Below are 16,513 nucleotides of genomic sequence, written 5' to 3'. Positions count from 1 at the left end.
TGCCTTAGCAGGCAGATGGAAGGCAGGTGATGCCCTTGAATGTATTATTTGTGCCATCAATACAGAACACAGCGTAGTGGGGGAGAGAAAAACAACAGGCTGCTTTCACCATGTCTGTCAGAAAAACACTGCCGGCCACCTCAGAATATAAAGCAATACAGACAGAGGTGGAGGGAGGCTGGACTAAACGGAATGACTCTGGAATCTAAAGCAGCTTGTATCTTTTAATTAAAATCACTCAATCAATGGGGATCTGAGTTGGGACCATCCCCCGTATTACTGTCTGTCTGTCTGGGTGTCTGTCTAGAGTGGAGGCCGTAAGGTCTGCTGTAATTTTGGGCTGCAGCTTTAGGAGAGGGCCAGCAGCGCTCCCCTGGGAGGGAACTTGAACAGTCCCAATAAAAGAGGCAGAGGGGAGCCAATCAGCCACGACTGCTGCACTACCCTTACCTCTCTCCTCTAAACTCCCCTTCTCCCTCTCCCTCCCCCTCTCCCTTCCAACCGACAACAGATACAGGGATCTGAAGAGACGAGGCAAATTAAAAACTGATATCCACAGTGGTTGAAAATGGGTCTGTGTGTGTGCGTGGATGGGTGGGTGTTGCAGTGTGTGGAGGAGGCTTAGGAGGACCTTCTCAGAATGAAGGCTGAGAGGAAAGCAGGTGAGATAGAGAGGTGTGAGTGTCATTTCATAATAGATGAGCCATTACATCTAATGCCTGTATCCTTTTATCCCTGCACTGGGGAAGGGGCCTTTTGTCATCCCCATCTCTCCGGGATATGGAGGCACACAGAATGTGTGGAGTTTAGAGAGCCTTCTGAACGTAACACATTGCACAGTGTCACGTTGCAGGGATTACAGAACAGCGGAGTCTGGTTGTCAGGAGATTTGTGGTTGCCATGGCGAACGCCTAACTTGTTAAAGGCAAGAAGGAGAGGAAGAGGGGCTATAGGGCTAATGAATAGATGCCAATTAAGCCAATAAATGAGTTCCACAACCCAGCCACTCTCTGTCAATGTCCACTCACACCAGAAAAGCATTAGTACTCTGTATGACAACAAAGAACAACCAATTGTTTAACCAGTGTCTTCATTTGAGGTCTTTACAGTATATTTTAGTAGCCACAATTGTGATTTGATGTTCTTATCCTCTGGTATTGTGGTGGCAGTGAGGAAATAACTTTGAACTTGGAAACTGTCCCTTTTTTCTGTTGCCACAGGCACTCTATTGCTGGATATCTTTATGTCCCTCCTCCCATTCTGATTCTTCCTGCTTCTCCCTCCTCTTACTTGGTTAAATCTCTTTGAAGTATTGCTAGAATTAGATTTTTCCTTCTTTGCTCAAGGGTCTTTCATTATATTGTATTTATCACAAGAAAAGAAAAGGATGGGACAATGGAACAATTCAGAAATAATAACACAAAAGCAAACAAATGCAACCACTGGCAAGGTCAAATGATTATGATCTGTTGCCATGGAAATTGCAAATCTTGCCGTTTTTCTTTGACAACGTATGCCATCACTACTGTTTCATGCACACATGTGCTGCAGTCTCTCAAACACACACACACACACACACACACACACACACACACACACACACACACACACACACACACACACACACACACACACACACACACACACACACACACACACACACACACACACACACACACACACACACACACACACACAGAGAGCTCATATATTGGGAGCAGGTGTTGTCAGACAGGCAGGAAGGTCAACAGATACTGCTGGGCTAGGTCAATACAGATCACAGGTACCCAGAGTGCTGGCCTACAGTAACTGTCTGCTGGCTGGGTGATGTCAGGAACGTGCCCTTGTGCTCTTTGACCTTTATCCCATCATCCCTCTCAGGCAGGAGCTCTGGAGAGAGACATGGACCCTCGTATAAGAGACATGGACCCTCCATGCCAAGCAGTGGACTTTAAATCAGACCTGGACCTAAAGAACTTACAGACATTACTGGGGCAAAAGCTGGTTCGCCAAAATAATAAAGAAATCAAGACCAATAATGCATTTTTCAAAGTAACAAGTAAAATCAAACCAAAATAATCTGTGCCTGTTATCACACCTTCGTTTTAGCTTGATATATATTTAATAAATGCATGCCATGGAACAGCTTGAAATGGACGAACATAAATAAACAACAGAATCGCAACACACAAATTAAAACTCAAAAACCTGGATTGTCAGTCATTGAGAGCATGCCTAATTAAAAGCAATGAATTAGCTTATGAAAAGCAACCCCAAAACAAATACACGTTAGTCCTCTATCAGCCAGACCAGGCAGGCGAACAGTGACCTTCACTGTCATCGTCATCAGCATAATTGTCATTACTGTTGTCATCATCATCATCATAATCATCATCGTCTACATCAACAGCAACACTACTGCTGTTTTCGCCAACCGCTAGCACCACTATCACAGTGATTTGCTTGGCACTCGTCACTGCCCATGATTGTAGCTAAGAAAATACCAAATGAACCTAGCGGTTTGTGAATAAATGATGTATTCATTTGCAAGCCTGATTTGGCTGCATTCATCTCTGGTTGTTCTAAGTGAAGGAATATGGAGATGGTGAAACAAGCGCAGCTTCGAACGCAATGACAGGAAGCTTAAGAAGATAAATGGCATCTTTCGTCTCAGTCAAAGCACAAAGTCTACCGGGGAGGAGAATATGTTACATCAACTTAATGACTCTAGCCACTGAAGAAAGGAGCACAGAAACACAAGCATAACGTCACTAACTGCTCTCATTCGGCTCAAATTCACTGACTATTGTGCCCACTGCTGAGCTAGAGAGAAAGAGGATATTCTAGGGGTTCGATTCAGAATTGTTTGGAATAGCACATTTAGTGGCCTATATTCCTGTTTACACAGCACAATTGTCTTAGATTGCCTGGTCATATATATATTATATGAAGTGATATCATTATTCATGCTGTGCTGATAAGGGTTTAGTAGACAGTGGTGTAGTGGAGATGAGTGAAACTAGTTCTGTGTTTCCTTTCCTTAATTTGGCCTCAGTGTGTGTTACTCTGTTTTTCCCAGAGAGACATACAGTATATCCACTCCCAAATGACATTATTGGTTGGGCTGGATGGGGTGAAAATAGGTCATCAAAAAGAAAGGAGGACCAAGGCACTCTTCATATAATTAATTAAAATGCCTTTATTAGTATGGCATGTTCAATAGAAACAAAGTTTTTTAAAAACCGACGCGTTTCGGCTGCATGGCCTTCGTCAGGGAGTACGAAAATAGCATTGTGTGAAGGAAGTGTGATATTTTCCTATGGAATCGGTGTATGCGTGTTTATTTTAGTCCATTTTTTGTGGGAGTATCTTTCTGTGTGACTGTTTTTGAAATTGGTTCATGCTCAGTTGAATGGTCAGATAGGATTAACGCGTGCATTGATGGAGTAGTGAGAATGAGTGGGGGAAGTGTGAAATCAGTTTGTATTGTCTCTCTGCACATGTGTGTACACTCTATAAGTCTGTGTTTATTCATGTGTGGCTGTATTCTGGGGTATACGGTGTATTGGGTTTTGTGTTTGGGTATGTGTGAGGATGTGTACCGTACGTTATAGTGTGTGTATTGGGGCCATAAGGATGTTTGATGCGAAGCAGAGCAGGGGACAGCTGTGGAATAGACTGTGACAGCATCCTCACATGCTTAAGGGGCCTGTCAGGGATCCGCTAGCACTGTGGATGCTGCGCCGCTCTCCACACGCACACACACGCACATACGCGCACACATACACGCGCACACACACACACGCACACACACACGACATCTCTAATTAAGGCTGAGTGGCGGGACAGCCCAGCAGACATCCCGTTTTCCCCCCATATGTCCACGGGTCTGACTAACACATCCCACTGTCTGGGAATAGTCCCTGTACCCAAGGTGAGAGGAGTCGGTGTGTGAGCAGCTAGAGGGATGTATGAGGGCTGTTTAGGCCGTCTAGGGAAATAGCTTAAGCCGATTCGGCTACGTTTTATTCCTCAATATATGACTCCCATTGTAAACGCATAATGTGAATTTAATAACCCAAGGACATCCGTCAATGATAATGATAGTTTGCTCTGAGATGTGTAATGGAGGATGAGAGGCATGGTGGTGAGAAAGGGGTATGCAGCCGCCTGCACATCATCTGTTGACGTTATAAGTATTTCACCGGCACTGCATTAATAGAATGATTTAGAAATTCCAGAGCATGTTTTTAGGGGATGTCAACATTGTGTTGTTCATTTCCCAGTTGACTCACTTATACACAGTCCTGTTTTCTTTCATTGTCATCACCTAATCATTGTCTGCTGCTGTAATTCCCTTCACTAGCTTATTAAAGCCTCATTCCAGAAAGCTGGGAAATGTCAGGTCTTCTTGACACCTATCTGATAGTGCATTTTATGGCCACAAGGCATGTTTTACGAACTAGATTAACCCAATCCAATAACAACAACAGCCTCTAATGCCACCACTGACAACAACATTCTCCACCTCTCCTTCATTGGGGCAGCAGTGGCTCTTTGGGGTCACAGTGTACCTTATATCTACATTACATCACTGAGTTCCTTAGTGCTTGGGAACAAGAAGAATTGGGCAACAAAAGTCACAACAATAGACAAACAAAGTGTGCTTAAACTAATAACACACAAATTATTGTATTTTTCTTGTCTATATTGAATACATCATTTAAACATTCACAGTGTAGGTTGGAAAAAGTATGTGAACCCCTAGGCTAATGACTTCTCCAAAAGCTAATTGGAGTCAGGAGTCAACTAACCTGGAGTCGAATCAATGAGACGAGATTGGAGATTTTGGTTAGAGCTGCCCTGTCCTATAAAAAAACACTCAAAATTTGAGTTTGCTATTCACAAGAAGCATTGCCTGATGTGAACCATGCCTCGAACAAAAGAGATCTCAGAAGACCTAAGATTAAGAATTGTTGCCTTGCATAAAGCTGGAAAGGGTTACAAAAGTATCTCTAAAAGTCAGTCATTGGAAAGACAAATTGTCTATAAATGGAGAAATTTCAGCACTGTTGCTACTGCAAAGATGACTGCAAGAGCACAGCACAGAATGCTCAATGAGGTTAAGATGAATCCTAGAGTGTCAGTTAAAGACTTACATAAATCTCTGGAAGATACTAACATCTCTGTTGACGAGTCTACGATACTTAAAACACTAAACAAGAATGGTGTTCATGGGAGGACACCATGGAAGAAGCCACTGCTGTCCAAAAAAAAACATTGCTGCACGTCTGAAGTTCACAAAAGAGCACCTGGATTTTCCACAGCGCTACTGGCAAAATATTCTGTGGACAGATGAAACTAAAGTTGAGTTGTTTGGAAGGAACACACAACACTATGTGTGGAGAAAAAAAGACACAGCACACCAACATCAAAACCTCATCCCAACTGTAAACTATGGTGGAGGGAGCATGATGGTTTGGGGCTGCTTTGCTGCCTCGGGCCTGGACAGCTTGCTATCATCGATGGAAAAATGAATTCCCAAGTTTATCAAGACATTTTGCAGGAGAATGTAAGTCTATCTGTCCGCCAACTGAAGCTCAACAAAAGTTAGGTGATGCAATAGGACATCAACCCAAAAGGCAGAAGTAAATCAACAACAGAATGGCTTCAACAGAAGAAAATACGCCTTCTGGAGTGGCCCAGTCAGAGTCATGACCTCAACCCGACTGAGATGCTGTGACATGATCTCGAGAGAGCAGTTCACACCAGACATCCCAAGAATATTGTGGAACTGAAACAGTTTTGAAAAGAGGAATGGTCCAAAATTCCTCCGGTTTGATCTGCCACTACAGAAAACATTTGGTTGAGGTTATTGCTGCCAAAGTAGAGTCAACCAGTTATTAAATCCAAGGGTTCACATACTTTTCCCAACCTGCACTGTGAATGTTTACACTGTGTGTTCAATAAAGACAAGAACATTATAATTGCTTGTGTGTTATTAGTTTAAGCAGACTGTGTTTGTCTATTGTTGTGACTTAGATGAAGATCAGATCAAATTTTATGACCAATTTATGCAGAAATCCAGGTAATTCTAAAGGGTTCACATACTTTTTCTTCCCACTGTATTTTCTCTCTCTCTCTTGCTCTCTCTCTCTCTCATAAATATCTCTGCCACATCCCCATCCCAGTTCAAATTTACCTTGTGTAATTGGTTACAGTGGTAGCCATTGTAATAGGTGTTGTTGGAGAGGGTGCAGTAGGCTGTGTATTTTCCTCTGTCCTCCAGGTGTAGAGGATTTGAGACGGGCTTCTCTCGTGCTGGCTGCACTGGGAGATTACATATAATACCTTGACTGACTCAATTGGGCCTTTCCTGGCAAGGCAGAGATCACTAAAATACCAGCAGACTTCTCATAGCATTGATTTCTGCCATTTCCCACTAATCTTGATGAAATCACGGCTCTAAGAGAGGACCATAGAGCTTCCTGAAATAGGTCCTGGGAAAACGGGTGTGAGTTTGAAGTGTGGCGCCTTGTGCTCCAATGTTATTTCTACAAAATGCTTTTTCTGCATAACATTCTTTTGTGCTTTGTTCTGTTCCTTGGAGAATGGCATATTTTTTCCAAAGGCAAATTCCCCCCAAGGTGTGTTTGCTTTTGTGTAACAATGCTGTCTTTGGGCAAACGTTTCATAATTGTGCTCTTTAAGCAGCCTCACACAATTATGGTTTTGTTTATGCAGACAATTGGAATATGGCAGTTTTTCAATATGAAATGAGCAAGGTCGCGAGCGCTGAGGCTGTTGAAGAAATCGCTCTTAATTGACTGAAAAGCCTCAAGTCCCTGGAGGGTGAAAGCACCATAAAGGTGTATTTATGGTATTCATAATTCGCTGAAATAAAATGTGCATGCTCTCCAGAGAATCACAGACAAATGGCCATGAAAAATGAATGAAACATTAGAAATCTAAAACCCTCTCCCTGTTGACCTGAATATATGATTATGCATGTCGCAAGCCATTTTTTTTCTGATTATGTTTCTGCCTTGTGCCTGGTTGTCAGGGAGATCCGTATGTATTACCCCTCCACTCTGAGTGTGATATACAGTGTTCATATTTATAGGAAACAGGGAAATTCACTCTTCTAGTGCCAATATGGCCCTCTTCTCATTCAGGTGGCCTTCTCTGTTTTTTCCTTCATCCCTCCATCCTCTCTCTCTTATGGTGACTATAGTTCGGCAGATATATTGGCCTCCTATCTCTCACAAGCCTACAATTTTTTTTTCTGTGATTCTCAATCCATTCCTTTGTCTATAACATAAACTACAAGGCTTAACTGTCCCCAGAGAGATATAAGTAGAGTACAAACCCCGTTGAAGTCCAGCTAGAGAACATTTTAAGGTGCACTATGCAGAAATCGCTCATCCATTTCCTGTTTGCTAACATTCTAATAGTTTGCCTAATTTCAGTTTGTGACAAAACAAGCAAGTATAGTTTAGAGAATCATTGTACTATCTAAACCTCTGAAATATATTTTCCAAAACCAAAAAGATTGTATTTTCAGCTGTTTGAAGCCAAAACTTAAGAACAGGAAGCATAGAAATAATACACATAGAACAGATTGACCACTTCTTAGACTTGCTTTCAAGGAGAATGACAGATCTATAACTCTCATTTCTATGTGAATTTGGTCGGGTAGCCCAAAAAGTGACATATTGCAGCTTTAAGTGAAAAGAGGGACATTGTACGCGATTCATCTCTGGGAGGCGGAGGTCATAGGGTAACGCAATGTTGATGTGACACCTGATGGCATGCTGATGGTTTTAGTTCCTAGCCGCATTAAAGCAATGACTAATGGCTTCATACCAGCTCTCCACTGCATTCATTACCAGGCCGCGGCTGCCTGGATCCATACCCTGCGCTCTCCTATATGAAACCCAGACCTCTCAAATCAATACACCCCAAGGCTAGGATAGGGGGCAAGAGAAGAGGATGCTTCCTAATTCAATGAAATAGACATTACCAAACGCTCCGGACGCGCGCAGGGCATGGGTAATCATAGACAAATTCATTTTAGAACCCCGGTAGCCCAGATGATGCTTTCAATTAGGGGTGCACTTTAGCCCGAGTGTTTATGATGCGGATATAGGGGGTAGTAGGAGTGGGCAGAGTGAGAGGGAGTGGGCCCTGCCTCTTCCTTTCTTCCATCCTTAGGACAGAGGGCAGCCAAGGCCTTCATTGTAGAGCAGGGGTCAGCAAGTAATTTGTTGGGGCCCACCATATTTTTTCATGTTTACTTTTTAAACATTTTGGGGGGGTAGAAAAAAGACTGTAAAATCACCAAGAATTTTGCTAAAATGAGTTTAATTTAGGAAATCTGTTCCCAAGTATTCCCACAAATAAAATAAAAATACGTGATCGTGTCTCAAGGTATGACATGATTGTTATTTTCAAATACAATCTCTTTTTGGGCTTAGCTGTGGTCATTTTGCAGTGTAAATGTTCCGGCCCCCGACCATCCACTCTGACAAAAATCAGCCCACGGCTAAATCTAGTTGCCTACCACTGCTGTAGAGAGAGGACAGGAGGACATACCGCAGGGGAAAGTCAATAGAACTCAAGGTTAGGACACAATGAATTATATCTATTGGAGATAAGAGTATGATAAGATACTGTATGCCCATTTTAAATCAAATGCTACATACAGTGTGTTGTGCAGTTGTAATCATTGTATAAGGTTAAATGATTGATTTCTAAGTTCCTTGTATAATAAATGAAACTAGACATCCCATGCAATCTGAGTTTGTGTTTAGAGATAGGAACAGAGAGAGATGTTGTTTCTCATCGTGATGACGCTGATATTTTGCTCATGCTTCTAATTATTATGTACACTAATATTATGTAGTTACTAATATCTAAAGTTGTTCTGAATTTAAAAGCAATGAAGTTTAATGTTTATGGGTATGGGTATGGGCCAGGGTGCTGCTGTATAAACTGAATCAGTTGAAAGATATTGTACAGTATATTGATATGTTTTTGGGATATGTATGCCTTTGTTGAATGTGTTTTTATAGTGTGTTATCCACAACCAAATTAATTCCCCTTCACTGGATACTTAAGAATCACTTGATTTCACTTGGCTGGACTGGTGTTTTACGGTTGGATGGCTATGGAAAACTTACTGTGACCCCACACTGAGGAGACCATGCCTGCTGTGGGTAGAGGAGAGGGACTATCTATATTATCCATCCTCCACTGTTTCCATGGCATTGGCCCTGTCCTCTCCCTCTTTCCCTCCCTCACTTTCTGTCCTTCTCTCTGTTTGTTTTATCTGAGGGGGGTGGCAGCAGAATGATGACATCCGGCCTGCTCCTCTCCCTCTCTTGACTCTGTTCTATATGGAGGTGTCTGGTCTCGCCTTGGGACTTGCCATTCAGCTAAGAGTTTGGGGTTTCATCTCTGAGCACACTGCCTTCACCTCTCCATTTGTTAGGAAGTGTAGCTTTGTTTACTTTATGATAACTACCACAGGCACACGTTTGAGTGTGTCAAGAACTGCAACGCTGCTGGGTTTTTCACGCTCAACAGTTTCCCCTGTGTATCAAGAAGGGTCCACCACCCAAAGGACATCCAGCCAACTTGACTGTGGGAAGCATTGGAGTCAACATGGGCCAGCATCCCTGTGGAACGCTTTCGATACCTTGTAGTCCATGCCCCGACGAATTGAGGTTGTTCTGAGGGCAAAAAGGGGGGTGAGGGTGGGGGGGTGCAACTCGGCCTGGCTCGCAGTTGGCGTTCCAATTCATCCCAAAGATGTTCGATGTGGTTGAGGATAGGGCTCTGTATAGGCCAGTCAAGTTCTTCCACACTGATCTCGACAAACCATTTCTTTATGGACCTCGCTTTGTGCACGGGGGCATTGTCATGCTGAAACAGGAGAGGGTCTTCCCCAAACTGTTATCACAAAGTTGGAAGCACAGAATTGTCTAGAACATCATTGTATGCTGTAGCATTAAGATTTCCCTTCACTGGAACTAAGGGGCCTAGCCCAATCCATGAAAACAGTCCAAGACCATTATTCCTCCTCCACCAAACTTTACAGTATGCAATGGGGCAGGTAGCGTTTTCCTGGCATCCATCAAACCCAGATTCATCCGTCGGACTACCAGATGGTGAAGCGTGATTCATCACTGCAAGGAACGCATTTCCACTGCTCCAGAATCCAATGGCGGCGAGCTTTACACCACTCCAGCCGACCATTGGCATTGCGCATGGTGATCTTAGGCTTCTGTGCGACTTCTCGGGCATGGAAACCCATTTCATGAACAGTTCTTGTGCTGACGTTTCTTCCAGAGGCAGTTTGGAACTCGGTAGTGTGTTGCAACCGAGGACAGATGCTTTTTAAGTGCTACGCACTTGAGCACTCGGCGGTCCCATTCTGTGAGCATGTGTGGCCTACCACTTCGTGGCTGAGCAATTGTTGCTCCTAGACGTTTCCACTTCACAATAACAGCACTTACAGTTGACCGGGGCAGCTGTAGCAGGGCAGAAATTTGACGAACTGACTTGTTGGAAAGGCATCCTATGACGGTGCCACGTTTAAAGTCACTGAGCTCTTCAGTAAGGCCATTCTACTGCCAATGTTTGTCTATTGAGATTGCATGGCTGTGTGCTCGATTTTATACACCTGTCAGCAACTGGTGTTGCTGAAATCCACTAATTTTAAGGGGTGTCCACATACTTTTGTATATATAGTATATATATTGTTTTGTTTCTTTCTTCTGGTCTAGGTACGTACGGGCCAGAGGAGGGCTGGTCATCAGCCTACCCAGAATGCAGACAGAGGAACCAGTCACCAATCAACATCGTAGACCAGGACACAAAGGTGTCCATGGAGTATCAGGAGCTCACTCTGGATGGATTTGAGGCAGAGTCCTCCAACAAGACCTCAATGAAGAACACTGGTAAAACAGGTGAGATTCACCGTACCCCTGTCTGTTTACCCCCGCCCTCCTTTCATTATGTATATATACAGGTAACTGCCAAAAAGTATTCAATTGGGTTGAGATAAAGTGTTCAATTGGGTTGAGATCTGGTGACTGAGACACTGAGACACACACACAAACAAACGCACACACACACACACACACACACACACACACACACACACACACACACACACACACACACACACACACACACACACACACACACACACACACACACACACACACACACACACACACACACACACACACACACACTTTAAACCCCATATTCTCCTTTTAGACCCCTGTTTCAAAGTCACTGAGATCTCTTCTTCTAGCCGTGGTAGCCCCAAAAAATGGGCAACTGGGAATTTATATACATAACCCTAAGCATGATGGGATGTTAATTGCTTAATTAACTCAGGAACCACACCTGTGTGGAAGCACCTGCTTTTAATATACTTTGTATCCCTAATTTACTCAACAGTTTATTTATTTTGGCAGTTACCTGTTGTAACGGCGTTCCTCCTCCTCTTCATCCGAAGAGGAGGAGCAGGGATTGAACCAAAATGCAGCTTCTTGATAAGACATGATTTATTAAATTAAAGACGAAAAAACACGAAAACACTTTAACTAACTACAAAACAACAAACGACGTAGACGCACCTGAACATAAGAACTTACATGACACGAAGAACGCATGAAACAGGAACAGACTACATAAACCGAACAAACGAACAAACAAACCGAAAACAGTCCCGTGTGGCGCAACGTACATAGACACAGACACAGGAGACAACCACCCACAACAATCAATGTGAAAACACCTACCTTAATATGACTCTCAATCAGAGGAAATGAAAACCACCTGCCTCTAATTGAGAGCCATATCAGGTCACCCTTAAACCAACATAGAAACAGAAAACATAGACTGCCCACCCAAACTCACGTCCTGACCAACTAACACATACAAAAACTAACAGAAAACAGGTCAGGAACGTGACACCTGTATGTACAGTCTGAACATATTATGACCAACCTATTCCTAGCATAACATTATAGTACATTAAAGGAGCATTATGTAGAATTGTTGTTGCATTATAATGTCATAAACTGCCTATAATACAACTGCAGTAATAGTGGAATTATATTAAATTCTTTGGGCCCTTACAAAATTGCATTATGATTTTCAGTTTTACGATTGGTTAACAAAAGTTGGTACGGTTCTTGTTTTCGAATTGGAGGGTTTGTACCATCTCTCTGAGCATCGTCACTCGGAAGGCGTGGTCCTCCTCTTCCGAGCACAATTAACAATGGCGGATGTCTTAGGCAAGCGTCCAACCCCTCCGGTTGCGGATACAGGTGCCAAAAAAATTGTTTAGCCAAGCAACTAAATGATAAGGCTCGGGGGAAAATCAGAGTACATATAGGTAACAATTTGAATCTCTGGACAGAAGTTATGGCCCTAAAATGGCTGAAGTCTGATGCAGAGATGGCCTGTTTTCTGCTTGGCAGGTAACGTTACCAAGAGTTGGCGCCAGCTAGCTAATGTAAACTCACGTAAACTCGTACATCGCCTTGGTCCGTACAATTGCCCTTATTTTAGCGCCCCAAAAACGTAATACTTCCAGATCAACTGTAATGTGAATACCATTGTAAAGCACAATTTCTCCCCTTTCCAACAGAATCAATTACATGACCTAAACACTGCCCGTTTCTGCATAATTCAAGCAGGCAATGAGCCCTGTCGGGTCTTTTTAAAAATAGCGGGTGGGGAAGCAAAACTTTTTTTTTTTACTTTTTAGTCATTTAGCAGACGCTCTTATCCAGAGCGACTTACAGTAGAGTGCATACATTTTTATTACATTTTACATACTGAGACAAGGATATCCCTACCGGCCAAACCCTCCCTAACCCAGACGACGCTATGCCAATTGTGCGTCGCCCCACGGACCTCCCGGTTGCGGCCGGCTGCGACAGAGCCTGGGCGCGAACCCAGCCCAGCCTGGGCGCGAACCCAGAGACTCTGGTGGCGCAGCTAGCACTGCGATGCAGTGCCCTAGACCACTGCGCCACCCGGGAGGAAACTAATGCGTGATAGTGAGAAGGAGAGATGTCGTGTGGGAAAATTGCTTTTTTTCACTCGATCTGTCCAACTTATCACCTTATCGCCTCTAAAATGTAAATAAAACACTATAAAGAGTTTATATAATGTGTCATCACATACCTATTTGAAGGTTTGTGTCGAATTTGAATCGGGTTTTTAGGGCGGTGCTAAAGTGATCTTAGAAGTAAACAGCGGCTTTGAGAATGATGATCGCATGCAATGATGACGCAAAAAATTACTAGGTATCCCCCCTTACCCCCGTCACTGTCCATTTCTTGTTTTTAAAGGATGAGAGAAGTGCTACACCTGGTGGAGAGAGATTGTAAGACAGAAATAGTTGCTTTATGCGTGCTGTACGTTACGACATGACACGCAGCGATGTAACGGAGGGTCCGTTTTTTCAACTTTTCTCCAATACTATAGAGCCATTACCATGTCGATCAACGCTTGAATAGAAACCTAGTTCACACCCCCGATTTTGAAGTCAACACAGTCACTACAGTCCCATTAGTTTTCTTTGTAGCCTCGTTTGAATGTTGCAGTTGCACACATTTGTACGGAATGGGGTGAGTTTACGTTAGCTGTGATGTTTGGGAATGGTTAATCTGGGTTAGCTTTATGCTATCTAAATTATCTGGCTGTCTTGATAAATAACTCAGGTGTACATGGTATTTGCGATCTAAAACCAGTCAGGATATTGACATCAGCATGTGTGTTTTTGAGAGTCATGATCATTTTGAACCTACTTACATTTCGCATTGGCGGCTAGCTGATGTTTCATGTACATTTCTCTGTTTGAGAGTGATAGAACTGTCATGGCACGGCTGTAACACTATCAGCTGTAATGGTGCTCGGCAGTATGGTTGCCTCGCCTTTTTGAGACTTCCGAGTTATTATTACTGAAACAATGTTAGCTAGCTAGCTAACATTATGTAGCTTGGTAGAGACATGACAAGGAAGCGCACTAGCTAGGTTTTGTGACATACATTAGCAATCTAGCTAGCTAGATATAATGTGACATGCGTGATATAATAATGGCCCCACCACAATCCACTCCAAGGAAAGTGTTACCTCTGCCTGCTATATCAAGCATTGGAGTGGCATCCAGCACCACGCTGTCAGATAGGTGACAACACATGCTTAATTTCAACATGAGAATAGCTAAATACCTTTTTCCTGTTCCATTCAATGATGGCTATTGGGTAGCGTGAACCTTCCTGTGTGTGCATAATTTATGGTTGGTTTCTGTGTTTTTGTGTCCCTCTCTTTGTACTTGCCTTCTTTGAGTAGCCTATTTGGCGGTGTATTTATGGTACTGTCATGTCTCTCTCTCTAATATTCAGCACTATATGCTTGGAGTATAACTGACTGTCTTTCTCTGAAGGAGGGATGAGTTTCTGGAGGAGCTTGGAGTGGTTGAGCTAGATAGGAGCACTATTGAGGCAACAGAAGGCGAAAACAGGCGACATTTCTGGAGACATTATCACCCTATATGTGTATTGCCAGTATTGTACAGATCGTATTCAGTAAATTTACTTTTTTTGTTATGTTCTATCACTTCTATTTAGCCTGATGAATATGAGCATCTCTAAAGATCCCTGCTGAGGGGCCTCTCTTAAGATATCTATGAAGCCTCCACTTTCAAGCAACTAGGAGACCTCCCTGCCTGCCTCCCGGTCCCAACCCCAAAACTGATGCAGCATTTTCTCCATGTACTGTACCAGGCTACACACACAGACTGATGACAGGAATCAATCAATCAAATGTATTTATAAAGCCCTTTTTATATCAGCAGATGTCACAAAGTGCTATACAGAAACCCAGCCTAAAACCCTAAACAGTAAGCACTGCTAATGTAGAAGCACAGAACATACACATGGATAGCTTAAGCTCTATGGCTGGCTGGCATACATGTAGTGAAGGAATGGGATGAAATGTGCATTGATCTAAATATCCTTATGCTGTGCAGAGGGCCTACAGTGCCAGACCATTTTCTTAGGTTTACTTTGCTCTGTAAACAGGGACTTACTTTGGAGACTACATTACTTTATTAAAGGCCCACCGTCATCACATGATCACATGATCACCCCATTCAATTTGCCAAGCAGCTCCTCCTAAATGGCACTTCACAAAAAGTGACCACACGTCCCAACTTGCAAACTAATCATTGGTTTAGAAGACAACATAAGAGTGACAATGTGATTCTAGCCTATTGAAACACACAGGGCAGACCATCCCCCTCCCCAAACCCCCTTGCTGCACACCTAAACCCTATTTTTATTTACATTGTGAGGTCATTTGAATGGGATGACGATGTGATGACAGTGGGCCTTTAAACAGTTAGTTCAGATTAAATCTATAGAGGTTTTTACACAGCTAGATCCATTGATAAACCTATGCTGCTTCGTCTTACCCAGACCACCTGTGAGCCAAAGCTCTATTAAAATATATTGTTGGCATCTTTACCCTCCTCTAATCCTCCCATCCCTGTGTTCATGGGGCTCTACTTGCCTCTAGGGGTGTGTATTATGTCTGGGCTGACACACACATCTTTTATTTCTCGTTAGGTGACAAGTGACACAAGGTTCTGGATCATAGGTGTTTTTGATCTGGTTAAATTCTGAGTTTCTGTTTTAGCCATTTATCAGTTGACCATTTTTCTTGGAACCTAAGGGTTAACTTGTGTTTGATCATGTTCACATTGCATCTTAACTCCTTAAAGTTGGAATCAGCTAGTCGTCGGCGACCCTCAGGTCGCCCCTCTTCTTTTGTTATTTCATTTTGAACGAAACCCAACACTTACCTCTTTTTCTTACTTCTCTTTTCGGGTCGAGTTGATGCAGATCCAATACTAATGATGATGATACTTGTTCAGTAGAACATTTCTGAATATGTTGTCCCTGCTACCACAACTGTTTGCTAGTTGTAGATTGCTACCACAATCTACAACTAGCTAGCAGCTGACTACTCTACAGTTTACATTCTACCTCTCTCATGCACGCTCATTTCAGTTGAATGCATTCAGTTGTGCAACTGGCTAGGTATCCCCATTTCCCTTTCCTTTCCCTCTCATGCCCAAGTGCTCTCTCTCGCATCTTTGCGCTCTCCCCTTCACAACCATAGATTGAATATATAAACAACACAAGAAGCCTGGGGTCATGGACGACTTGCTGATTACCACTTTAAATATGTAATTTAAAAAAACATTTAAATCACCTTTATTTAACCAGGTAGGCAAGTTGAGAACAAGTTCTAATTTACAATTGCGACCTGGCCAAGATAAAGCAAAGCAGTTCGACATATACAACAACACAGAGTTACACATGGAGTAAAACAAACATACAGTCAATAATACAGTAGAAAAATAAGTCCATATACAATGTGAGCAAATGAGGTGAGTTAATGGAGGTAAAGGCAA

General features: G+C 42.9%; 1 protein-coding gene across 1 annotated transcript in view; it reads left to right on the top strand.

Moving 5' to 3' along the window:
- Nucleotides 1-640: 640 nt before the first annotated feature.
- The window catches only part of LOC120065619 (receptor-type tyrosine-protein phosphatase gamma-like), a 133,331-nt gene continuing 117,458 nt past the window's right edge, over nt 641-16,513 (top strand). The window contains exons 1-2 of the mRNA XM_039016675.1: nt 641-662; nt 10,791-10,973. Coding sequence (XP_038872603.1) covers nt 641-662; nt 10,791-10,973 — 205 coding nt within the window. The remainder of the gene's footprint in view (nt 663-10,790; nt 10,974-16,513) is intronic.

This window comes from Salvelinus namaycush, chromosome 20 (genome assembly GCF_016432855.1).
Source record: "Salvelinus namaycush isolate Seneca chromosome 20, SaNama_1.0, whole genome shotgun sequence".
NCBI classification, from domain to species: Eukaryota; Metazoa; Chordata; class Actinopteri; order Salmoniformes; family Salmonidae; genus Salvelinus; species Salvelinus namaycush.
This window is presented reverse-complemented; position numbering and strand designations above follow the sequence as displayed.